At 39.9% G+C, this 27,721-nt stretch overlaps 1 protein-coding gene across 3 annotated transcripts in view; it reads left to right on the forward strand.

Moving 5' to 3' along the window:
• Positions 1-27,721, forward strand: part of LOC140725402 (SH2/SH3 adapter protein NCK1-like) — a 208,872-nt gene that overhangs the window by 142,957 nt on the left and 38,194 nt on the right. For 2 of the 3 annotated variants that reach the window (XM_073040825.1, XM_073040824.1), the window contains one exon: positions 280-523. In XM_073040825.1, coding sequence (XP_072896926.1) covers positions 298-523 — 226 coding nt within the window. In that variant the 5' untranslated portion in view covers positions 280-297. Of the gene's footprint in view, positions 1-279; positions 524-22,438; positions 22,663-27,721 lie in introns of those variants that run through there. The other variant, XM_073040826.1, reaches the window with a different exon arrangement.

Raw genomic sequence — 27,721 nt, forward strand, 5'->3', positions numbered from 1 at the left:
TAGATGGGCTGAAGGCCTATTTCTGTCTGTACTTTTCTATGACTCCGACTCTTAGAGCATTTCTACTTCTGTTTTTTTTCAACAGCTCAATAAAAATACAAATAAATTAGCTTCACACACAAAATGCTGGAGGACCTCAGCATTTTGTGTGTGTTGCTTAGATTTCCAGCATCTGCTGATTTTTCTTTTGCTCGAAATATATTGGCTTGCTTTTAGTGTTTGAAAAGCATTGCTTCTTTTGAAGTGCCTTGCTAATGTTAATATTATCTTTTAACTTAGTGCTGATCCCAGGGGAAGATGACGGAAGAGGTAATAGTAATTGCCAAGTTTGACTATGTGGCCCAGCAAGAGCAAGAACTGGACATAAAGAAGAACGAGCGATTATGGCTGTTGGATGACTCCAAGTCATGGTGGCGTGTTCGCAACTCCACTAACAAAACTGGCTTTGTGCCTTCCAACTACGTGGAAAGGAAAAACAGTGCCAGGAAAGCTTCTATTGTGAAAAATCTAAAGGATACATTGGGTAAGTTGCTTTTCAAGTTTCATGATGGATGGTTGCATTTTTAGCTACTTAAATGTTTTTGTTGCCTTTCTAACCCAGGTAAGAATCATATCTCTGAGTGTTTATTGGCCACAGGGCCATGAAACCAAACCGTGAACATCAGCAGTGATCTCAAGAAAAATAAAATGCTGTAGCATTGATGGCTGAAAGCCCTGCTGGGTGTTTCAGTGATTAAACTGGACTGATCAGTGCATAGTAAATGGAGCAAACGTGCAATGAAAACATTATCCTCCTGTATTAATATCCTTACATGTATCTTTAGTTTTATTTAAATGTTAGGGCTTCATTGGAGCATGAGTTAGTGGTGCTGCTTCTTCAGTTCTGGCAACCTGGGTTGGATAAATAGTCATTAATATTTTGATTGCATTAAAATCTCATTTCATTGAATATAATTTTTCATGAAGCAGAAAATGTGGCTCTTTATTGTTAAAGAATTTGTTTATTAACAGAATTAAATTATTGAAATATTAGCTTGGAGCCTTTATCTCAAGTATAATACAAATATTCAGTATATTCACTGAAGTTGAGCTTTTAAGCATTAATTATGCCTTATAAAATATGGTTTCAATACACTTATTTGTTGCTTATCTGATTATTATCCACCTGAATCATCTGTTGTCTGGATGAAATTAATTGGATGAATTTGTACATCTGTAGATCTTGGCTAATAAATAGCATAAGAAGATGGTATTGGTGATTAAAAGATCTGTGATAAAGTGTGTCAATGAGAGGCGACTGTAAATATTTTGGTTTCCCTCATATCAATATGATAGATAGATAGATAGATACTTTATTCATCCCCATGGGGAAATTCAACTTTTTTTCCAATGTCCCATACACTTGTTGTAGCAAAATATGATGTAGTTCATAAAAGTATCATGCTTGCTGCCCGTTGAATGAGCAAAATGTACTTCAGAAATGATAGGCATCACCTTCCCCCACTGAGCTAAGAACTAAAACGAGTGGGAAAGTACTCGTTGGCTGTGCAGGTATTGATTTTCCTTAAGAATGGGTCTTGTTTCTTTCAAGGAATCGCTGGTATTTTCTCATTTTTGTCTTCCTCTTTACCATTTAGCAAACTTCACAGATTTCAAATTCTGAATGTTTCTGGTTTATGTTTTCAAGCTGAAATTAGGAGATTATATTTTACAATAGGGGCAACTTTGCAAGACTAGAATTAATTGACAGGGTTGCTTTGATGTGTCACCTCAGTCAAATCTGTAGAGTTATGTATATGATATCCAGGTAAGGATATCAGCGTCCCTTCTTAATGAGAAATCCCATTGAATTCATTGAGCCTGGAGGTTTTAAAGGTAAATGAAACTCAGCATCAGATGGTTTAGAGGGCAACAGGGAAAGACAGTTTTTATGTTCAATGTGGGTGGTTGAGCATGAGGAAGCTTATTCTAGACACTGAGGTTCTGAATAATTTAGTGTAACCTGAAATGGTGGTCAGATCAAGGTGCTAAATTAGTGTTAAGCATGGCAAGCAGTAAAGTCACTGGCTTAGGCCATAAGGTATAGGAGCAAAATTAGTCCATTTGGCCCATCAAGTCTGCTCCACCATTTCGTCAAGGTTGATTCTTTTTCCCCCCTCTGCCCCAATCTTCTGCCTTCTCCCCATATCCCTTCATGTCCAACTAATCAAGAATCTATCAACCCCTGCCTTACAGATACCCAATGACTTGGCCTCCACACCTGCCCGTGACAACGAGTTCCATGAATTCACCATTGTGTTGCTAAAGAAATTTCTCCTCATCTCCATTCTAGAGTGACACTGCTGTTTTGAGGCTCTGTCCACTCTATTGTCCACTATTCAACATTCAATTGGTTTCAATGAGGTCACCCCTCATTCTTCTAAATTCCAGTGCGTACAGGCCTTGATTCATCACCACTCTTCAAATGACAAGCCTCTGAATCTTTTTCCGATGGTTAATTGAATAAAGTTTGTGCAAGACTGGGGATGACAGTACAGAGACAGTGTGGAAGGAAGTCTGTTTGGTATTTGTGGTAATAGATGGACAAAATTAGTATTGTTCCATCTGTTTAAAATAAATATGCCAAGGATTTGAGAGGATAAAAATGGGAAAGAGCATTTTTAAACAGATTAGAGAATGGAATATATAAACATTGTATAACAAATGCTTAAATAAGAACTGTGTGACTCAAATAATTGGGCATAAAGTTAAAGAGCAGTAATTTCTATGAGCAACATTCAACTTTCACTTGACCTTTTGCAAACTTCAACTGCATTGTTCATTTTCATAGTTTGTATATATTTTTAAAATACTTTGTTTTGCATAGGAATTTTATATTGGTCTTTCAGAGGAAGAATCATAGTGAGGACAAAATTGATTTTTAAAAAAATTGTATATGCTACTTTTGGACATGTTCATGCTCTGCATGCATTTATCAGCAGTAAATGATGTGGAATTTATGGACCAAAGCCTATTTTACTGTTGTGCAACTCTAGTTGGGGATGCTATTTTATAATTAAGTAGAGGAAATTACTATTATAAGCCAACTTTTGAATTGAGCTAGTCTACTTTTGGGGATGAGTTTGTTGCCCGCCTGTGCATCGCTAACCTCCAATTAAAACTGTTTGGGGATCTTGCCATGTAAATGAGATTCATGGCAGCTGAATGGATGGTTACATGAAGCCTTATTAATATATGATATTGCCTACTTTTGCATGCTTGAAATGTATGTTTCATAAATGCTGAAGAGCTCCATATTTTTAAATAGATTAGGAAACAAACATCAGTGCTAATGTTTCTGCATTACTGAGTATGAAGTTTGGAAGTAAATTTATAATTTTCCATGTGATTGAACCTCCAGCACTTCATTTTTGAAGGTGTTGGCCATTTTATTTTCTTTTTCACTGTAGCTGGTAGGCATCTCATTACAGTGACTAAAAAAGAAAATTCATGCAAGTATTATTTAAAACATCTTCTGGCTCTGCAGAGAGATCAATGTGGTTTAATTGATGAGTGCAAGGTGTGTTTGTACATTCCTTTCCACTTGCATCATTGAAAGTGTTAAACGCTGACTTAAGTAATCTTGAAGTGTGATTAATTGACCTTCAATAATATCATGTTGAATGGAATGGCCTGGAGTGCTTCCATCATTGCATTGTGTAGTCATTCTGGCAAAGGGCTGGAATTAAAGAAAACTGAAGCTTAAACAAATGAAATTGTATTTTATAGTAACATGTTAAACAGACATATCTGGAATATTGAAGCACTGATTTGAGGTTCTGCTCATTGTAAGAAGACATTTCACTCTTGTATCACTTTGTTTAAGCTGTTAATAAATTGGTGAAGTATACATGTATTTCCACCAGTCCAGTGAGGTGATGGAGATCTGTGCACCTGAACATAAGATAACTATTTCCCTGTTGTTGATCCAGTCAGCCTTGCATTGTCACTGTCACTGACCTTTGGCTATGTTTTTAAATGTGATGGTGGACTAACAGCCCTGAGGAGCAATGGTCTCGTGCAGTTCTGCTCTCAGAACTATGTATTGAGACAGCTCCATTTGAGTATGTTTTGAACAGCAAACAGGATCCATGAGCAGGGTTGATGCAGTGATAATATTTAAGGTGAGTCATCCTGGAAATACCCTGAAAAATAATCAGTGACACCAATCGAACTGTGGGGAAGAATGCCGACTCATGACCAACTACTGCTCTGTCATCTGATGTATTTGTTTGCTGTCCGTGTTGTGTTTTGAAAGGGGGAGTTGAGTGCAGAAAAGAAGGTGTACTCTTTCCCTGAAATTTCAATGTCTACTACCCAAGTGCGACTGTCGATTTGTTGGTGGATCCTGTACAACATGACTGCCACAATGGATCTGAAGCAGCTAGTAAGAACCTAAAGGGGCGTTAGAAAAATATTTCAGCTGCATCTTACTCATTCATGTGATGCAGATATACAAAGTGGATTTTGGTTCATTGGGACCTATCGGGTCTAGTACACTTTGGCCCAATTAAGCGGCTGCCCCCAATTAGAGAAAGCTTCGTGGAAATAGTTAAAATGGTTTAAAACAAAGACAAGCTACTGTTTAACTGAGTAACGAATTATGTATTTAAGTGAAGTGTAGAGTGAATTAGAATATTAGCAATACCTCTACAGTACATGTGTATTGGTTTTTATTACCGGTAAGTTATCGATGTAGGAATTCATCTAGTGTATGTGGCCATGTTATTTTGTAAATGAGTAAAATCATCGAGTGCATATGATGAACTGCCTTCATTCAATGCTTTTGATGATTAAATCTTCCAAATCGTTTTAAATTGTTGATACCTTCAAATTCTTTGTAGTTCCTAACTTGTTGAACGAGTGAAATTATTTTCATTTTCACTCACGGCTCTTTCTGGCATCTCCAAGCCTAAATGCTTGCGATCACAGTGACTCTATAAAACTTTGCTTTAAGCACGGCTTAGTGTAACAGCCACATAAGTGCACATGATTGACACTAGTTGGAAGCGGTTTGGCAGCATTCTCCTACTCCAATTTGACAATAGTATCCTAAATAAGAGAAGGGAATCCCAGTTATTTTCTCAATTTGTTTTTGTTCTTTAAGAGTTGTTCCAGATAACATGCTGCTCTGCTTAACTGATGGCCCAATGAACTAGAATCCACTATATTCATAAAATTATAGTCAGTGTAGCTAAAGTGCAGTCTTTGTGGAGATCCGCTGTGGTTCACTCCATGTTGTGTATCACGGCCACAGTTCTAAAATGGCCAACATTCAAAACTGTTCAAACAGCTCAACTGGGCATTCTCTGAAGCAAAGCTTTTTCACCTGCCATTAGCTTATCCTCAAATTTCTCAAGGACCATTTGTCAGTCCACTGAATTCACCATGTAATTAAAAAGTTGAATACAGTACATGCAATGAAGACTATAATATATCGCAGTATCTGTGCTGCTGTAGCAAATTAGTGAGACATCAAACCACACTGTTCAAATACAGTCTTTCTACTGATGACTGTGGAAAAGTACTACCTTGCCCACTACACTAAAAGTAAGTGAAAGTTACCTGCTTATCAGGCCTCTCTTGTTAGATTAATGCAAGGTGTTGTTAAATGTGTTGAGTGGCATTCACTTGCCAGTATACTTGGGGCTCCACCAGGGCACTTGAGCTCTGGTCTTAATTACAGTCTTGATCAGAATAATGCAATGAAGGCAGCATCTGATCAAATGTCTCTTGAAGGAGATTTAATAAAACTGAAGCCAGTTAGCACGTGTTGTGGTTGGCGCGATTGCAGCTCAAGGCTGCAGAGTTCAGAGTTCAATTCTGGAGTCCTCTGGAAAATTTTGCGTTCTTCCTGTGAAGACATGGGCTTCCTCCACATGGTCCGGTTTATTCCCGTAGTTCAAAGGCGTACCAGTTAGTAGGTTAATTGGTCATTGTAAATTATCCTGTGATTAGCCCAAGGTTAAATAGGTGAGTTGATGGGTGACGCAGCTTGTTGGGCCAAAGGAGGTTGTTCTGTGCTGTTTCTTTGAAGATGTTGGGTGGGTAAAATTTTAGTCTTGGTGCAGAGGAGGCTGGTTGATGCTGTGATTGCTGTAGGTTTGCCAACCTGGTGTTCACAGATCCCTCGGCTAATGGCTGGGACCCGTGGACCCCTCGGTTAACGATCAGGGCCCACAGCATAAACCCTGTTCTACACAGTGCCTGACGCATTGCCATTTCCAACTGCCTCATCGGCAACTTTTCCCTTTGTTTAGAAATGCAATGCTCATCTGTGATTGCACTGAAGTAAGTTCTATTTATATTGTTTAATGAGCCTGTCTATACTCACTGCAGCAAAACTTGGGCAGCAATCCAATTGAACTAGGAGCAGAAACTGCTGGAAGTGATCAGCAGGCCAGGCTGCATTTGTAGAGAAAGAACCTATTTTATATACAAGGCCGATGACCCCTTTCATTAGAAAGTAAGCTTCCCTGGCATCCCCATTCTTTAAATATTCATTCCTTCTACAACTGTGGCTGCAACAAGCACTGCAGTAACTTGCCTGTAAGGCCGTCTTCTGCACCTCCTCCTTCTGCTAAGTTCCGTCATGTGAAGGCTGAGGGTGGGTAGAAGGGTATGACATTAAAATCCCATCAAATTGTACAGCATCCTGGCTTGAAAGTATTTCGCGATTCATTAAATGTTGTTGTCTCCAAATCTTGCAAGTCATTACCTGAAATACTTTGAGTGAACCCTTAGTGCATGGAATGAGATAGTTCAACAAATTGGCATTGTTCTCCTCCTCAAGTGCATTTGGAAATTGGTACTCAATCCCATGCTAGCCAGCAATGTCCTCATCTCTTGAAACAGTGAAATAAACAGAGGCATGATGGGAAAGCAAGCTATTTTAATTCTGTTGTAAATTCACGGTAGGGAGAATGGCATCCCTTCATTGCCCAGTCAGCCATTTGAACTGCATTCATATTTTATATGTAACATTTTCAAATATAGTGGATTCCAGTTAATCGGGCCATCGGTTAATTGGAGCATCTGCTTGTTTGGGGCAACTCTTAATGAACAAAAACTAGTTGAGAAAATGGCTGGGATTCTGTTTATTTGGGACACTGCTTGCTTAACTGGGACAGAAAACTGTCACTGACAGTTTCTATCTAGCATGTGATGCGCGCACTTGCATGGCTGTTAGACACTATGCCGCGCTTAGACCAAAGAGTGTTTAAATAGCATCAGTTGTGTGTGATGGTGTACATAATTCAGTGAATTTTGTCACTCAGTGGCAAGAAGTAAGCAGTAAGACAATACAGAACTGTTTTGCTCACTGCAGTTTCAAGTATTCAAGCTTGGAAATGTCAGATTTCCTGCTGAGTTCCTCAAGCACTTAGTGTGTGTGTTAATAGTAAATGTCAGAAACAGCCGGGAGTGAGAGTGAAAATTAAAAGATATCACTACTTCAAGTTAGGAACTATGAAGAATTTGAGGGCATCGACCATCATCTTGAATGTTGCAATGAAAATGAAGATTTGGAAGAACCAATTGTCAAAAGCATTATATGAAAACAATCCATTATTTACACTATGTACCTGTGCTGATTTTGTTTATTTACAGTCAACCAAAAGGACACAGCAGCATAATCTGGATGAATTCTTCCATCGATAACTTTTATAGGAACTAACATCTTTTTAGGAGCTAATGCAGTTGTATAGTACTGTATTGGTAGTGTTCTAATTTGTTCTGTATTTCATTTAAATACCTTATTTACTACTCAATGGTAGTTTCTTATTTTATACCTTTTGTAACTATTCCCATGAAACTTCAACTAATTGGGGCAGCCAGTTAATTGTGCCAAAATGTGTCCCAATTAACTGGAATTCACTGTGAATCAATATTTTATTTAACTTGGCCAACATGCAATGGTACTGAAAGGCAAAAAAGTCACCTGCACATCTTTGACATTGACTTGTAACAAAATGTTTGAAAGATTCAAAGTTGTGTATATGCATCTGCTGATGCCTCTGGACACATCATCAGTGATGTTCCTGGAATCATCGGGTGTTTCAGGTCTTTCAACATCATACACCCTTCTCCAGGTGACCCAGCCAGGGCTGATCAGACCCCAGCTTGTGTCCAGATGGCTGGCTACACATGACTCCATGGCTCCCCTCTCTTGAGCCACAGCCATCTTGAGGCTCTCTCTGCCGCATCGGTGGTACTGCGGATGGCTCTCCTCTTCCTCTCTCCCTCGATGCCCAAATTGCTGAAGGCTCTGGCTAAGGAACGGGCTGCAAATCCCCTACAACCAACTTCCACTGGGAGACACCTTGCTCTCCATCCAGCCTGCTGGCAGTTGCTGACCAGTCAAGTTAACTTCTGCAGAGGGGAACCAGGGTTAACATTTAAAGTCTGATCTACTTGGAAAAGTAGAAAACTAAAATATTCAATGGAGCAATACCCTATCTCCCGCCTAGGTAGCCTCCTGCCTGCCGGCATGAACATTCAACTCACAGACCTCCGTTGATACCCCTGCCCCCCCTCACCCCATCCCTATCTATAATTTTAGTCTAGCTCTCTTTCTCTCTCCTTTTCCCCCCCTCACTACAATCTCCCCCCAGCCCTACCTCTTTTATTTCCCATAATTCTCCACCCCCCTAGCCCATTTCCCTCCAGCCTATCACTTCCCAGCTCTCTACTTCATCCCTCCCCCCACTTCTTATCCCCCCTTGACCATCCCATGTTACTTCACTCCTGATTAAGGGTTTCGGCCTGAAACGTCGTCACTACCTCCTCCCATAGATGTTGTCTGGTCTGTTGATTACTGCCAGCATTTTGTGATTTATTTAACTAAAATATTTGGCTGGATTCAGTACTAGAATTGCAATAGAAGCAGCTGTACAATGAGAAACAAAGCTTTCTTTTTACAAAACTATAAAAGTTTATTTGCATCGCATATACACAAGGTACAGACATTCAATATTTACAAGATAATCAGTATACTCAGATCAAAATATGGTTATTACTGTCTCCCCCCCCCCCCCCCCCCCCCCGGGGTCCCACTGTTCTCAGAAGTCCCCCGCTGTACCTATTGTGACCGCGTGCTCCCTCTCGAAGGACAGCTGGGCATGGACTTATCCTCGGAAAGGGGCAGACAAATTTTCTGCATGTTGATCTGCAGTAATTTTGAGATGAAAACGCCAATTCATTCTTGGTTTCTGGTTGGAAAAAAAAATCCTGAGTTAAATGTCTGTTTTGTGAGATAAGATTTTCTTAGCATTAAATTGAACCTTTGATAATGTATCAAATCGAACATTGAAAATAACTGCATTTAGTCCTTTCATTGACTGGCTTGCCTTTTGTGAGGGAGCTCTCTCTGCTTATTCAAATGTATTTTGTTGGCTGGCTGTTTTTTTTAGTCATGATGACATCCATTGGCGAAACTAGGTAGTGACAAATACTTTAAACAAAGGAACTTTCTCTTCTAATCTGCAAATTGGTGGAGTTCACAAAAATGCAAATCTCTTGTATATGAAAGGCTCGATGTTGAAGCAAATGAGGTATGTCTAGTCATATTTTGAGCAAGCGAGAGCATTGCTGATGTTAGGGTTTCCCCTTACTGTTATGCTTTCTGCTGTCTGAAGTCAGAAAGCTTGTCTTTATTTTCCCCCTTGCTTAACTGGGATATGGGGACTTTCCTGGGTCTTTCAGTCATTATGTTGATTGCATGAGCTCTTTAAAAAGTAGTACTGTTTTCATAAATCACTTCACATTTTAAGGGTACTTTAAGGCCCTGAAATTGCTTCTCTGTAGAGATACTAAATGGATAATTGTTTGTGAAATTTTTTTTTTAAAGAGTTTTACCTTCTATTGTACTACAGTTGTGAAATTAGGTAATTTATACTGGTATTGCTGTATCACAGAATTCCTGAGGGTGTGAAATGTCGATGTTGCATCATTGCTTTGCCAGTCTAGTCTTTTGAGATGAATTATTTAAAATGGTCCACTAAATTACCATCTTTATTATTTGATAAATGTGTATTTATCGACATACAGCTAACTGTTGTTACTGGATTATTATTTAAATCAAACTTGTTCTCCAACCTGCCTAGGAAGATCTTTTACTAAATGGATTGATTTTAGCGACGCTTTCCCTTGTAAGTATGTAAGTAATTTGAAGCTTGTAAAGAATATGTAATCTTAGCAATCACAATTCGATAGTACATAATATTTCCCTCTTGTCCTTGGGACATTCAAAACTCCACACAATGAACTGTCTTATGGCAGTAATCGGAAATTGCATCAGAGTGCTTGAATGAACAATATATTCTTGGAATGTTAATGAGCATTCAAAAGTATGTTATTGGAATCCAAATGCCATATGGCTGGTAAACATCCTTGTTTGCAGTCATTAAATCTGCACGATCAATTCAGCTTCGAACAAAATATTTCTGGCATTATTATTATGAACAAACATTTGCACTTTCTTGAAACAACCTCCCTTGGAGCTGGCTTTCCATAAATGAGTTTTTGTAGCGTGCAGGCTAATAGGACAGAAATATTCTCGCTTGATAGAGTCTGGAGATATCTACCATAAAGGAAGCATATCGATAACCATTCCATTAAGCAACTTACTTGTGTTCAAAAAAACTTATCCAGTTACTTGTATAGATCAGTAAAATGATAAAATTGTGAATTCTACAATTCCTTCAAGATTAAGTAATTTCTATTTCAGTGCTTTAAAAAAAAGCTTTTCACATTGCAAACAAGAGAAAACTTGTAGATGCTGGAAATCCAAGCAACACACAAAATACTGGAGGAACTCAGCAGGCCAGGCAGCATCTATGGAAAAGAGTACAGTTGATGTCTTGGGCCGAGACCCTTTAGCATGCTGTCAGTTTTAGTATTTCGTTAATGTGAGAAATCGTTTGATTCAAAGTGCCATTACCTTGTAAATGGCCAGGAGAAAATTCACCTAAGTGTTGAACTTGTGTTGTACTAGTTTGTTCTTGTTCAAGTGCTGTCAGATTTGTTGAGTGCTCCAATATATTTCAGCGCGCAATCTGTATTCCATAAAACAGTGAGTCCAAGAATGTAACAATTATGGTAGGTAAAATTAGGAACAATATTTTTTTTAAAACCTTCTGTCTCTCCTCTATACACCTGCTTCTTAACCACTCCCATGACTTCACTGAGCAGAGTTTCTCCTTACAATTCTCCCTTCTCCAATCTCAGTTAATACTAAGACCTACATATCTACCCTTGGTTTTACTGGCCACCACCATGCCAGTCCTCTTTTCTGCCAATTCCTGCCCAACATGATTGGAATATGTTTTATGTCAGCACATTTAGCTCTGGCTGTGCTGTGAAAAGTGATCAAGTCATTATAGGTTCAAGTTGTACTTTTCAACGGTCATTGGGCATATAATACAGGTTGACATTTTAAGTGCCTTTCTGAGGGAACACTGTGCGATTGAGCATTTGGCTGTTAAAAGTCGAGCACTCTGTTGCTCTCAGTGACTGTAAATTTCTCTGATTTTTGAATAAGGAGGCAGCTCAATATATCCTTTGCTTAAAAACAAGTTATACGCTCAGAATCCCATTGGTCCAAAGGTTGGTGTCCATAATGAGTATCCACCGCCTGCCATTCTTACTGGTTGACCTTTAATAATGTTTACTTTCTGTTCTTGCATTTGGTTGATATATTCCATGCATGTCTTAGCATTTCACTGAGCGGCCTGATGGATTTTTCAGTCAATGCTCACTGACCAAACTGATATTTTTTGTCAGTATTAGCAATGTAGTACAGTACTTTAAAAAAAATGAATGGCAGAATAAATTTGGACAGACAGCAAAACTGTTGCTTTTGTTTCGTTTTTTGCCTTGCCTTAAAAAAAAAACACAAGTTTTTCTTCTGATGTGTGCAATTTAAAAACTAATGGTGTTGAACTTCAATATCCAGGGCACTGAATGTACAGCACTCTTGGGCACATTTTTAAAAAAAAAAAATCAGTAAAGTGAAGGTGCTTTCAAAAATATTGAGGTTTGTAAATATCAGAACATTAACTATAAAGAACAGTAGATAATTTAAAAAACTAATCAAATCAATATTTAGTGTGACCATCCTTTGACTTTAGAACTGCGTCAGTTTTCTTAAGTACACAGCCGTGCAGTTTATCAGAAAATCAGCTGGGAGGTTGTTCTAAGCATCTTGGAGGATTTTTCACAGTTCTTCTGCAGACTTTGGCTGTTTTGCTTCCTTGTCTCTCATGGTGATCCCACACAGCCTCTACGTTGAGATCAGGGCTCTGTGAAGACCATACCATCTGTAGCAGAACTCCTTGTTCTTTTTGCTGAAGATAATTCTTTATCCTTGGTTGTGTTTGCGGTCATCGTCCTGCTGCAGAATGAAGTTGGGATCAATCAGAAACCTTCCTGATGGTAATGCCTGATCGATGGCAGTCTGCTTGTACTGTGGATTCCATTAATTCTGACAAAGATCACCAACTCCATTTGCAGAAATGCAGCCCCTAACCTGTAAGGAACTTCCACCGTGCTTCATTGCTGTTTCCAGACACTCATCTATCTCCAGCTCTTCCACAACAAACTGCCTCCTTTTTGAGCCAAAAATTTCAAATTTCGACTCGTCAGCCTAGAGCACATGCTACAGTTGTTCAGCACCTTGTGTTTTTGTGTTACAGGCGAGTCTCCACTTCAGAGAAAGACTTTTGGCAGCAACTCTTACATGAAGACCACTTCAGACAAGACTTATCTGGACTATAGAGGGGTGTACTTGGGTTTCAGTGGTTTCTGAGTTCAGAGCTAATAGCAGTGCTGGACTTCTGATTCAGAAGTTACGTCGATTTGATGTATCTTGTCTGCAACACTGTTTCTGGTCCTCAACCATAGAAACATAGAAAATAGGTGCAGGAGTAGGCCATTTGGCCCTTCGAGCCTGCACCGCCATTCAGTGTGATCATGGCTGATCATCCAACTCAGAACCTGTACCTGCTTTTTCTCCATACCCCCTGATCCCTTTAGCCACAAGGGCCATATCTAACTTCTTAAATATAGCCAATGAACCAGCTTCAACTGTTTCCTGTGGCAGAGAATTCCACAGATTCACCACTCTCTGTGTGAAGAAGTTTTTCCTCATCTCGGTCCTAAAAGGCTTCCCCTTTATCCTTAAACTGTGACCCCTCGTTCTGGACTTCACCAACATCAGAAACAATCTTCCTGCAGCTAGCCTGTCCAATCCCTTTAGAATTTTATACGTTTCAATAAGATCCCCCCTCAATCTTCTAAATTCCAGTGAGTATAAGCCTAGTCGATCCAGTCTTTCTTCATATGAAAGTCCTGCCATCCCAGGAATCAATCTGGTGAACCTTCTCTGTACTCCCTCTATGGCAAGAATGTCTTTCCTCAGATTAGGGGACCAAAACTACACACAATATTCTAGGTGCGGTCTCAGCAAGGCCTTGTACAACTGCAGTAGAACCTCCCTGCTCCTGTACTCAAATCCTTTTGCTATGAATGCCAACATACCATTTGCCTTTTTCACCGCCTGCTGTACCTGCATGCCCACCTTCAATGACTGGTGTACAATGACACCCAGGTCTCGTAGCATCTCCCCTTTTCCTAATCGGCCACTGTTCAGATAATAATCTGTTTTCCTGTTCTTGCAACCAAAGTGGATAACCTCACATTTATCCACATTAAATTGCATCTGCCATGAATTTGCCCACTCACCTAACCTATCCAAGTCACCCTGCATCCTCTTAGCATCCTCCTCACAGCTAACACTGCCACCCAGCTTCGTGTCATCCGCAAACTTGGAGATGCTACATTTAATTTCCTCATCTAAATCATTAATATACATTGTAAACAACTGGGGTCCCAGCACTGAGCCTTGCGGTACCCCACTAGTCACTGCCTGCCATTCTGAAAAGGTCCCATTTACTCCCACTCTTTGCTTCCTGTCTGCCAACCAATTCTCTATCCACATCAATACCATACCCCCAATACCGTGTGCTTTAAGTTTGCACACTAATCTCCTGTGTGGGACCTTGTCAAAAGCCTTTTGAAAATCTAAATATACCACATCCACTGGCTCTCCCCTATCCACTCTACTAGTTACATCTTCAAAAACTTCTATAAGATTCATCAGACATGATTTTCCTTTCACAAATCCATACTGACTTCGTCCAATGATTTCACCTCTTTCCAAATGTGCTATTATCACATCTTTGATAACTGACTCTAGCATTTTCCCCACCATCGATGTCAGACTAACCGGTCTATAATTCCCCGGTTTCTCTCTCCCTCCTTTTTTAAAAAGTGGGGTTACATTAGCCAACCTCCAATCCTCAGGAACTAATCCAGAATCTAAGGAGTTTTGAAAAATTATCACTAATGCATCCACTATTTCTTGGGCTACTTCCTTAAGCACTCTGGGATGCAGACCATCTGACCCTGGGGATTTATCTGCCTTTAATCCCTTCAATTTACCTAACACCACTTCCCTACTAACATGTATTTCCCTCAGTTCCTCTGTCAACCTGAAATTATTAACCTGCTCAGTTGAGGAAAAACACCAGAGACACGAAATTACCTCTGAAACGGTTTTTATTCAGAGAGGAGTTCGCAGCCCCAAGCACTTCGGGCATAAGGTAGCCAACTCCCAATTTGTCGGTTTACGAAGGTCATACAAAGAAGCGCCCTCTTCTTTGTGGTGGCGTGTTGGGGAGGCAGCATTAAGAAGAGGGACGCCTCACGTCTTAATAAGCTGGTAAAGAAGGCGGGCTTTGTCGTGGGCAAAGTACTGGAGAGTATAACATCGGTAGCAGAGCGAAGGGCGCTGAGTAGGCTACGGTCAATTATGGAAAACCCTGAACATCCTCTACATAGCACCATCCAGAGACAGAGAAGCAGTTTCAGCGACAGGTTGCTATCGATGCAATGCTCCTCAGACAGGATGAAGAGATCAATACTCCCCAATGCCATTCGGCTTTACAATTCAACCGCCAGGAGTAAGATATGTTAAAGTGCCGGGGTTAGGACTCAATGTATTTAAGTAAACTACTTAAGAACTTTTTAAAAGCTATTATTAATGCTTTTTGAGAGGGTGATTTTAGATGCATATCATATTTTTACTGAGTTAAGTATTGTATGTAATTAGTTTTGCTACAATAAGTGTATGGGACATTGGAAAAAATGTTGAATTTCCCCATGGGGATGAATAAAGTATCTATCTATCTATCTACTTATACCCAAAAGCAGGGTACTACATTCACAAATATGGTTACCGATTCAAATTCATCAATTGATTGGCTATTGCATAGCTAAGCACGCGAAATACTCGGAATAAGCATAGATGCAAGCGTAATACTCGAAATGCGTATGGACGCAAGCAAAACACTCAAAATAGGTATATAGCTCAAAATACTTTGCCAAACACATTGTCTTGTGGTCACAGGTTCCCTTTTCTTTGTGGTTGCAACTTGCTATCTGGAATCTTATCTTAGCTACTTTCCCAATAATGTATCCTCCCCCTTATCCTGTCTACATATTTTGCTACACTTACCCCTCGCCCACCCCTTCTACACGTACCCCTTACCCTCTTCACATTCTCACCTCCATCTCACTGGACCCTCGGTCCCTTACTATTTCCGGAAGATTGTTTATGTCCTCCTTAGTGAAGACTGAACCAAAGTAGTTATTCAATTGGTCTGCCATGTCTTTGTTCCCTATGATCAATTCACCTGTTTCTGACTGTAAAGGACCTACATTTGTCTTGACCAATCTTTTTCTTTTCACATATCTATAAAAGCTTTTACAGTCAGTTTTTATGTTCCCTGCCAGCTTTCTCTCATAATCTTTTTTCCCTTTCCTAATTAACCCCTTTGTCCTCCTCTGCTGGTCTCTGAATTTCTCCCAGTCCTCGTGTGTGCCACTTTTTTTTTGCTAATTTATATGCTTCTTCTTTGGACTTGATACTATCCCTAATTTCCCTTGTCAGCCACAGGTGCACTACCTTCCCTGGTTTATTCTTTTGCCAAACTGGGATGAACAATTGTTGTAGTTCATCCATGCAATCTTTAAATGCTTGCCATTGCGTATCCACCGTCAACCCTTTAAGTATCATTTGCCAGTCTATCTTAGCTAATTCACGTCTCATTTCTTCAAAGTTACCCTTCTTTAAGTTCAGAACCTTTGTTTCTGAATTAACTATGTCACTCTCCATCTTAATGAAGAATTCCAACATATTATGGTCACTCTTACCCAAGGGGCCTCGCACGACAAGATTGTTAACTAACCCTTCCTCATTGCCTAATACCCAATCTAGAATGGCCTGCTCTCTAGTTGGTTCTTCAACATGTTGGTTCAGAAAACCATCCCGCATACATTCCAAGAAATCCTCTTCCTCAGCACCCTTACCAATTTGGTTCACCCAATCTATATGTAGATTGAAGTCACCCATTATAACTAGTGTTCCTTTATTGCACGCATTCCTAATTTCCTGTTTAATGCCATCCCCAACCTCACTACTACTGTTAGGTGGCCTGTACACAACTCCCACCAGCGTTTTCTGCCCCTTAGTGTTATGCAGCTCTACCCATATCGATTCCACATCCTCCAGGCTAATGTCCTTCCTTTCTATTGCGTTAATCTCCTCTCTAACCAGCAAGGCTACCCCACCTCCTTTTCTTTCCTGTTTATCCCTCCTGAATATTGAATATCCCTGGATGTTGAGCTCCCATCCTTGGTCACCCTGGAGCCATGTCTCTGTGATCCCAACTATATCACATTCATTAATAACTATCTGCACATTCAATTCATCCACCTTGTTACGAATGCTCCTCACATTGACACACAAAGCCTTCAGGCTTGTTTTTACAACACTCTTAGCCCTTATACAATTATGTTGAAAAGTGACTGTTTTTGCTTTTTGCCCTGGATTTGCCTGCCTGCCACTTTTACTTTTCATACTACTTTTGCTTCTACCCTCATTTTACACCCCTCTGTCTCTCTGCACTTGTTCCCATCCCCCTGCCACATTAGTTTAAAGCCTCCTGAACAGCAGTAGCAAACGCTCCCCCTAGGACATTGGTTCCAGTCCAGCCCAGGTGCAGACTGTGCTGTTTATACCGGTCCCACCTACCCCAGAACTGGCTCCAATGCCCCAGAAATTTGAAACCCTCCCCCTTGCACCATTTTTCAAGCCACCTATTCATCTGAAATATCCTCCTATTTCTACTCTGACTAGCACGTGGTGCTGGTAGTAATCCAGAGATTATTACCTTTGTGGTCCTACTTTTTAGTTTATCTCTTAACTCCCTAAATTCACCTTGTAGGACCTCATCCCGTTTTTTTACCTATATCGTTGGTACCTATGTGCACCACGACCACTGGCTGTTCCAGAATGTCCTGCAGCCGCTCAGAGACATCCTTGACCCTTGCACCAGGGAGGCAACATACCATCCTGAAGTCCCGTTTGCGGCTGCAGAAACGCTTATCTATTCCCCTTACAATCAAATCCCCTATCACTATAGCTCTCCCACTCCTTTTCCTTCCCTCCTGTGCCGCAGAGCCACCCATGGTGCAATGAACTCGGCTGCTGCTACCTTCCCCTGATGAGACATCTCCCCCAACAGTATCCAAAACAGTATATCTGTTTAGGAGGGAGATGACCCCAGGGGACTCCTGCACTACCTGCCTACTGCTACGCTGTCTAGTGGCCACCCCTTCCCTTTTTTCCTGTGTAGCCTTTACCTGCGGTGTGGCCAACTCACTGAACATGCTATTCACGACTTTCTCAGCATCGCGGATGCTCCAGTTTGAATCCAATCGCAGCTCCAGACGCTCAATGCGGTCTGCCAGAAGCTGCAGTTGGACACACTTCCTGCACACATAGTCATCAGGGACACTGGAAGTATCCCTGATTTCCCACATGCTGCAGGATGAACAAACCACGGGGCCGATCTCAGCTGCCATGACCTACCCAATACTTGCCTCAACTTTTGAAACTTTCTCCTTTGAAAGGAACTTACCCGGCCTTATCTCACTTGGAGTGAAGCTTGTCCTCAGCCTCTTCTCGTCGAAGACTCTCGAGTCAAAGCCTCAAATCTCCACTCCTTCACTGGCCCATTCACTCACTGGCTGCTTTCCAGAGGCCGCTCCGCTTGAGGTAACTCTCTATTTGTTTGAGCTTTTCAAACTGCTTGGTCACCTGACCTCGAATGCCCAATCAGCTGCTTTCTGCTGAGGTATTCAAATCTTGATTGACTTGATTGCACAGTCCAACTGCCAAAACTGCCAGAATCTCTCGAGTCAAAGCCTCAAATCTCCACTCCTTCACTGGCCCACTCACTCACTGGCTGCTGTGAACCTTGTGCTTCTTCAGAAGAGCTTGGACAGCACATTTTGAAGCTCCTGTCTGCTGTGAAATTGCTGCTTGAGAGTGACCGTGCTCTCCTCATATGCAGACAAAAAGATATTCCTGATACTCTGAGACTGATTTTGTTGGTTGAAGAACGAGGAACATGGATAAAAGCCACTACTTGAACTTGGCTCATAGATCAACCCAAATCTCATTGAGAGGTGGAGTAAGCTGCAGAGGATATTACCTTATTCCTGTGTTCCCAAATTTAAAATTCCAATTTTTTTTAGTTTTTTTCATTTAAGTCATCACATGCAGTCGTGGTTGCTCTTAAATTATTGCTGCATCCCTTGAGATATATATTCTACATCTTACTGTGACTTAACATCAGAACTTGCACCCCAACATGGGGAATAATTTTCCTCCTGTCTATCCTGCTCAGTGTTGCCCCTCCAACATGCTATATTTCCATCAAGTAAGGCCTTGACTATCTGCTGCTAACAGGTGATCTTGATGCTGTCAGAAATCCTCCAACCTGGATTGAAATTCTCACCCCTGACCTGAGGAAGAGTCAAAACTTTACTATCTCCTGTAGGTATCACTTGTGTCTGTTAATCAAGATTGGTCTCATTCCTTAAATTCCTTTTGCCTGTTCTTTCTACTTCAAAGTTCAAATTTATTATCAGAGTACATAATGTCACCACATACAACCCTGAGATTCTTTTTCCTGCAGGAATAGCAAATCTGTAGAATAGTAACTATAAAAACTATAAACAGGGTCTGTGGAAGAGCAGTAGAGCACAGAAGAGAACAAATTGTACAAATGCAAATATAAATAAATAGCAATAACTAATGAGAACATGAAATAACAAGATAAAGAGCTCTTAAAGTGAGATTATTGGTTGTGGGAACATCCTCCCTTGTTCAAGATGGTTGAGGGGTAGTAACTGTTCTTGAACCTGGTGATGTGAGTCCTGAGGCACATGTACCTGCTACCTGATGGCAGCAATGAGACAAGAGCATGGTCTGGGTGGTGATCATCTGTGATGATGGATGCTGCTTTTCTTTGGCTATGTTTCATGTAGATGTGTCTAGTGTTCGAGAGGGCTTTACCCTTGATGTACAGGGCTGAATTCACTACCTTTCGTAAGATTTTCCATTCAAAGGCATTGCTGTTCCCATATCAGGCCATAATGCAGCCAGTCAATACATTTTGCTCTTCACATCTAAGCGCTATAGTGCTTTCTTTGCAACTATATTTGTATGATAGTCCAGGAGAGGCACTCAATGTCAGCAAGACCAAAGAACTGATTGTAGGTTTCAGGAGAGGTCTATACTGCTACATATACTCTGGCTGTTGGGAAACAGATGTTCACCATTTCTCAGGTTCCTCAAATCGCTTCCCAGAAATTTGAGATCTGAAAAAAATATATCTGATGCATTTTGGTTATGTTTTGAGATGTCCAGGGAAGTATTTATAGTATTCAAGACAGTTGTTGCCAGACCTAGTTAGTCTTGTGTTTGAAGCTAGATTGTGCAAGCCAAGCAGGTAGCATTTGTAAATTTAGATGTTGCAAAAAGCTTCCTTCTCACTAAATTTCCCTCTATCTTCTTTCATCTGTTTATTTAGCCTGAAGATATATGGATGCCTATTCAATTGTAATGTTCTTGTCTTGTTTTACCCATGAGCTCTAATTTTTATCACTTAAAACACTTTATGCTAAAATTTCTGAATTAATTTTGTATCATGTGTATTTTGAAATTTGGATAAATGAGTTTAACTATGCTTCTAACAAATTATCATTAATTTCTAACCTAAATAACTGGTGTAATGTCATTTTCATGAGCATACTGTGGATCATAGTTTCATCTATTTGGTGAGCTTTGAGAACAAATCTCAAATGCATAGAATGTAGGTCATAATCAAAATTTTTAGCTGTAATCTTAGAAGGAAGGCTGGATTAATTGTGGCAATGCTGCTTCAAACTGGTTTCAGTTACATCAGTACTAAAATTACTCAGCAAGTCCAGAATATGAAAATCTTGAAGATTTGAAGATGTGGCTCAGTGCTGCCACAACAACCACCTCTCAGTTTTAGGAAGACCAAGGAGATGATTATTGACATCAGCAGGAGTAAACGGGAGATCCGTAAGCCAGCCTTGTGTATCGGTAACTTTAAATTCCTTGGTGTTATCCGCAGTGAATCTTCCTTTCTTCTTCCTACATCATAGGTACACAAGAGGACCACAACTTTTGAGTTGAGGATACTCCCACTACAAATTCACATGAAGTTCACAAGGCATGTCTCAAACTCAGGCACCAGGCAGACAACGCACACTTCTTGCTATCCTTGCAACAGAGAATTGTCTGTTTCCCAAATATGCTATCTCTAATTACAACTACATTTCTTTTCGCTCCCCTTTTAAAAGGCTCCCTGAACCACAGTACAATGGTTTGATTGCTCATCCTTCCTACAGTCCCCACTTCCATCCCACTCATCCTCACAGGGAGCGGCAGCACTTCCTCTTGGAAACCCCTGCCGGCCTTTCTCTAGTCACACCCGCTTGTCCGAATTTGAAGTAATTAATCTAATGGGTGTGACCGCTTCCCAAAACCGTTTCCAGGTAACTCTTCCCGTCCCTGATGCATTGCAGTGTTTGAAGCTCAGATTCCAGGTCATCAGCCTTGAGCCCAAGTTTCTCAAGCAACCAATACTTGAGGCACATGTGACCACCAGAAACTGCAGTGGGGTCAATCATTCAGCTACATTACATCCCCTGATGTTGCATCACCATTTCATTTAATTTGATGTGATTTGGTATCTTTTTAGTCGTATAAAACTAGTACTATAATTAATTTCCATTTTTGGAAATGTTAATATAACCTTTTTTACTACAGGACAGAAATATTAAACATTGAGTGATGATTAAGTGTCTGGCAATCAGTGGAGATAAGATGACATATTAAATATCGTTTTGTATTATTCAACTTTTTACTGGATGGAGAGATCAGAGGGGACAGTGCTAGATTTGATGATTATTTCAAGATCAGTGTGCGATCTCGGTGATTTTTCTGATCACTAGGTTCTTTTAGGAGTCCAGGAATAAGTGAAACCTTGTTGCTTCATTTTTGTTTATTTTAAACTTTAAATAAGGAACAGATATAGAACGTATGAAACTGAAGATCCTCAGGGAAAGACAGAGAACGAGATATAAAGATGGAACCTTTGCAAAAGCTGGCACTTTTTTTTGTGACTTCAGAAAAGAACACATTCCTGAGAAAAGGAATGACCAATTAAGACACACAGTCAAGCACATGTCATGTACTTAGCCAACAAGAAATGAAAAAGGTGATAGTGTTATCTATATTGAGTTTCCACCACTAGGCGGAGACAAACACCACTTACTGTGAAAAATATACGAGTTAAAAATGCAAATTGTGTGCTAGTAAAATTACCATTTAAACTATCTTATTAAAAGCATAATAAAGTAACCGATTCTAACACCAGCATTAAAGTGGATGTGGTCTACAGAAGTGTTGAACAATCAAGTAATTAGTTGACGGATTCCAGACATTCTGTAAATGTCTGATATGCAAATATTTTTGAAATTTTATTCTTGTAAAATGTGGGTTTTGGGTAAGTGGGGGGGGGGGAGAAATTCTCGGGTCACACAATTCAACTAACTAACCTTGCATTGCTGTTTGCTAGCCACATGCATATAAATAAATAAAGGTCATCTGGACAAATCATTAGTTCCTACTGTGCATTTTGTTCAAGCGTAAAGTTGTTGAAGTAGGTAGACAGGAAGCTGTAACTGATCTTGCACAATACTAACTGGAAGAGAATGCTGCTGCATTACATATAGGGATGAAGGAAATGAACGGGAAGGGAAAAAGAGGATGTGGATGTTGAAAGATTGCTGGCAGTTTTGCGTTTTGGTCACTGAATCTAATTGAATCATTCTTGCAACTAGTGAAAATTTCTGAAGTGATGTAATCAGTGTTACCATAACGACTTGATTCATTTGTTAGACAGGTTTTGTGAGACTTCAGACCAAGCCGTGTGCAGTGAGTGGTTGTAAATTATCTGAAATGTTTGGGCTGATTTGCTGATTGGTCACATGGTCTGGGATTGGGGAGTTTCTTTGCTGATAATTGGAGCATAATTGCTGAGCGCCTCACTTGGTTTCATTCTATTTGGGAGTTAACAGAAGCAAGAATGGAATCGGTTAATATTATCAAGCAGTTCTTTGGTAAGTCTTGTTCTTTCTAAATTTTTTTAACTACTTGTCTGTTTAATTGAAGTAAGTAGAAATGAGTAGTCACTGCAAGTTTACTGAGATTTTTGAATTGTGGTTAATGATCTGGCAGGAGTTTTACAAACCTGCTAGTGGAATTTATAAATGGTCCAGGTAAAAGCAAAGCATGGAATTATTTTGCCTTGTTAATTATAAGTGTCAGAATCCATTTGTTGGAAATGTGGGTTGGTGGAACTTTTAACATGCTTTACAGTTTTAATTGGTTAACACTGAAACTGGACTGTAACATTAGTACATTTAGGATTTGAGTTTTGAAATGGTGCTTTGAAAATGTTTTATTTTTGAGTACAAGTTCTCTTCACTATAGCAAGCTGCACTTAAATATACCTGATATATTCTGGAAAATTACTTGGAAATTTGACTTTGCAGTTTATTACTATGGCTGATGAGCATATGGTGGAACTATTTCATAAAACTTGCTTTCCTGTATTTGTAAATTCTTCACCCAAATGTCAGTGGAAAATGACATTTGTACTGTTCAGTTTACTTGCATCTGACATCTCTGATTGAAATGAGAGAGGAGAAAAATTTCAGTCAGAAAGAAAGTGCGAGGTTAGCTATCCTGATCCTGTCAACTCTGCGTTAATCTCATGATTGCGCAAACCACATTAACTAGGCTTTAATCATTAAACTCGGGATTTCTCTCCTAAACATTGAATACTACTTCTGAAAAACTTTGGGAAAACTGCTGTCAGGTATTTTGCCACGTTGCCTTAGAATCTCCTTGTGTGGCTTGTATCCAAATTTTATTTACATTCCTGTGAAGCAACTTGCAACCTTTTGTTAAATAGTATGAAAAAGGCCATACTTCATAGCAATTATCACTAGAACACTCATGCAGGCACTTACAAGTATCTTCGGCATGCGGCCAGCTTTACCTGCCCATCCCAGGTGACTCAACGATGAAAAAAAAAGTGTATTTATATAACACAAAATGCTGGAGGAACTAGGCAAGTCAGGCAGTATCTATGGAGGGGAATAAACATTGTTTTGGGCTGAGACCATTGGGACTGGAAAAGAAGGGGGTAGAAGCCTGAATAAGCAGGTGGGGGGAGAGGAAAGGAAGTCAGGTGGTAGGTGAAACCAGGTGAGGGGATAGGGGAGGGGTATGAAGCTGGGAGGGCTTAATTCACTTTTCTAACTTCACCTCCCTCTTCTCTCTTCCATACCCTTTTCTTGTTACCCTCTTACCTCCCATATGCTCCTCAACTGCCCTTTATCTTCTTCTCGTTCCTCTCCTTCCCTTTCTACTATGGTTTACTGTCCTCTCCTATCTGATTCCATCTTCAGCTCTTTACCCCTTCCACCTATCCACCTACTCATCTCTCTCTTCACCTACCCCCTGCCAGCTTGTACTCTCTCTGTCGCTCTCTTCCTCGCCCTCCCCCTTACCTTTATTTTTGGCTTCTGCCCTCTTCCTTTCCAATCCTGATGAAGGATCTCGTACTGAAACATCGACCGTTTATTCCCCGTGATAGATGCTGCCTGAATTGCTGAGTTTCTCCAGCATTTTGTGCCTTTCCTCAAGATTTCCAGCATCTGCAGAATATTCTGTTTAGTTGCCTGCAAAATTGAACCACTGATATTCCAGAAAACCTATCTATAAATATTAAGTAAATATGGCAGCATGATTCTTGTTGACAGGTGTAGCTAGTGTGTTCTGAAGGAAGCAATGAACTTCCATTTTAATATCACATTTGTAAGTATTTGTTTCGTGCACACACCATGTCGTTTGAAAGAAGTCTTTCTTCATTCTTGCATGTCAATAGCACTGTCAAATATATACAAGGAAGGATTTTGGGTAAGCTCTTTCTCGTGTATTGACCTGTTCCAGTGTATGGGCCCTAGTTGCACAAGAAGGTGGAACCACACAATCTTTGGTCATTTTGTAATGAAAACCTAGTCTTTGTTCAGGAGAGATTGATGGCCTTCAATTGTGGTGATCTCTATCATTTTGAATTGTTAAACTTCGAAGGGATTCCCTCACAATCGACTGAAGCTAAAGTAAGGCTCCCTCATTTTAATTTGTGTAATGATACAAATTACCAGATGCGTGGGAGCAGGATAGTTTCAAACAGACGTTGGATTGGAACACAAGAAATAGGAGTGGGAGTCTGCCATCTTGCTCATTGAGCCTGCTCCCCCATTCAATAAGATCATGGCTGCTCTGGCCATGAGCTCTGTTCGACCTACCTGCCTTTTCCCCATAACTCTCAGTTTCCTGCTATTCAGAAATCTATCAATCTATGTCTTAAATATATTTAGTGAGGTAGCCTCTACTGCTATCTCAGTACTAGTATTGCTACCCCCTCCAGAGAATTTGACATCCACTACCCTCTTGGAAAAGAAGTTTATCCTGATCTGTTCCAAGTCCATTCCCCTGAATCTTGAGGTAATATTCCCTTGCTTTAGTCTCACTTACAGGTGGAAGTTACTTTCCTGCATCTACTTTATCTTTTCATTATTTAATTTTTCTATAAGATGCCTTCGCATTCTTCCATACTCCATCAAATATTGAACCAGGCAACGAAGTCATCAATTTTAAAGTTGAGTATTTGCCCAGGTCAGCTTAATCTATCATTAGCTACTTCAGTTAGTATACTGAAATGGTTGTAGTTCATGTTGTGCAGTGTACATTGGAGTATACATCTGTCTTGCTGGATTCCATCACTTTTTTCTTCTAAGACGATTTGCATAGGGTTTTTCAGTTATTGGTTGTGATTTTGTTTCAGATAAAAATATCTTTGTTGATCAGCTGAGAATATAACATTATATCATGATGGTGATTATAATTTGGGTGCCTTAGTTGTATATTGTTACATCAAAAGGTTATTATTTTTGTCCATATTGCTCCCCACTCCCCTGTTTTCCAAAATCCATTCAATTAACTCATCAAAAGGATAGGTGCGACCATTTTGGTAGGTGGTTGTGGTTAATCTCAGTTTTTACTGCTTTTGCAACTCATTAAACAATAGGGATTCGGATAATAGTTTTCAAATGTGGATATCATGCATACATTGTTGAGCTTGTCTGTTTAATCTTTCAAATGTATAGTGTTGAATTTCAGTAAAGGTCATTGTATAATTTGTGGATCAACAACACTGCTTTTATTCCTAAACAGTGCAATGTGTTGCTGTACTGTTATTCAGGGGTAGCAATTGAATGATTTTAATCAATGTACATCAAAGGGTCGTTTATTATCAAAGTATACAACTCTGAAATTGTTCTTCTCCAGATAGCCATGAATCTAAGGGGGAGAAAAAGAACGCCAACATAATCATCAACCCCCAAATCCACACCCCCCTGCGCAAAAAACAAACAGATATAGAACAGGAGCATCAACCCCCAAATACCCCCTCCTCTGCACAAAAACACGAGAAAGATTGGGCGAAAAGCACAGAAAACTGTAAGACGGGGTGGGGGGGAGAAGAGTCCACAGTCCAGGTTGATATCCATATCCAAAAACACAGAAAAGCTCAGTAACACTCTCCAGCACAGCAACAAGCCACACAGGCAGCAGAGCGATCGAAAAGCAAGCATTCGGCGCTCACCTTCTGCATTCACTTTCATCTTTCACTCTGCTGTACTGATTGTTAATACTTCCAAATGATAATAATATGCTGATTGAATTATTGGTATTTCATATACATTCCTAAATGTTATTGCTGTAAATAAGTTCCAAACGACAATAAACCATGTTTTATTAGTACTGTATATATTCCAGAGTATAATAATGTGTGTAAACATACCCTTGATTTTCTGTGAACAAGAGATAAGGGATATCAACAATAGATAGATAGATAGATACTTTATTCATCCCCATGGGGAAATTCAACATTTTTTCCAATGTCCCATACACTTGTTGTAGCAAAACTAATTACATACAATACTTAACTCAGTAAAAAATATGATATGCATCTAAATCACTCTCTCAAAAAGCATTAATAATAGCTTTTAAAAAGTTCTTAAGTAGTTTACTTAAATACATTAAATACAATCAACCCCGGCACTTTAACATATCTTACTCCTGGCGGTTGAATTGTAAAGCCGAATGGCATTGGGGAGTATTGACCTCTTCATCCTGTCTGAGGAGCATTGCATCGATAGTAACCTGTCACTGAAACTGCTTCTCTGTCTCTGGATGGTGCTATGTAGAGGATGTTCAGGGTTTTCCATAATTGACCATAGCCTACTCAGCGCCCTTCGCTCAGCTACCGATGTTATACTCTCCAGTACTTTGCCCACGACAGAGCCTGCCTTCCTTACCAGCTTATTAAGACGTGAGGCGTCCCTCTTCTTAATGCTGCCTCCCCAACACGCCACCACAAAGAAGAGGGCGCTCTCCACAACTGACCTATAGAACATCTTCAGCATCTCACTGCAGACATTGAATGACGCCAACCTTCTAAGATTTTAGATTTTAATTTTAGATTTTAGATTTAATAGATTTTAAAGCAAAGCTGAATCAGCCTGCTATAAGTATTTGTTAATTATATGTAGAAGCATTTTTAATTTGCATTGCTAATATTTTTAAAAAGTGAATCTTTTTGCATTGTTGTTGTGTCCTCCAGCACTAGTTTAATTTATTTTCCACGGTAGCGTCGAGGTTAATGCGGCACTATTACAGCTCAAGGTGTTGGAGTTGAGAGTTCAATTCGGGCACAGTCTGTACGTTCTTCCTGTGAGCATGTGGGTCTCCTCCGGGTGCTTGGTTTCCTCTCACGGTTACTGGGTTAATTGGCCAGTGTGAATTATCCTGTGATTAGGCTAAGTTTAAATATGGGGTTGCTGGGTAGAATGACCAGATGAGCCTGTTCCTTGCTGTATCTCTAAATTAAAAAAATGCTGTAATTCTTGCAATAATTCCCTGTAACCCATATGAACTTCCAATGATAACAGTTCCAAATATTTTATTTTTCTCTGTTGCATATTTCCAAGTGCTTGTGTAAATGTCTGGCATTGAACTGTCAACACTGTATTAAGGCTGCACGCA

This window comes from Hemitrygon akajei, chromosome 3 (genome assembly GCF_048418815.1).
Source record: "Hemitrygon akajei chromosome 3, sHemAka1.3, whole genome shotgun sequence".
In the NCBI taxonomy this organism is placed as follows: Eukaryota; Metazoa; Chordata; class Chondrichthyes; order Myliobatiformes; family Dasyatidae; genus Hemitrygon; species Hemitrygon akajei.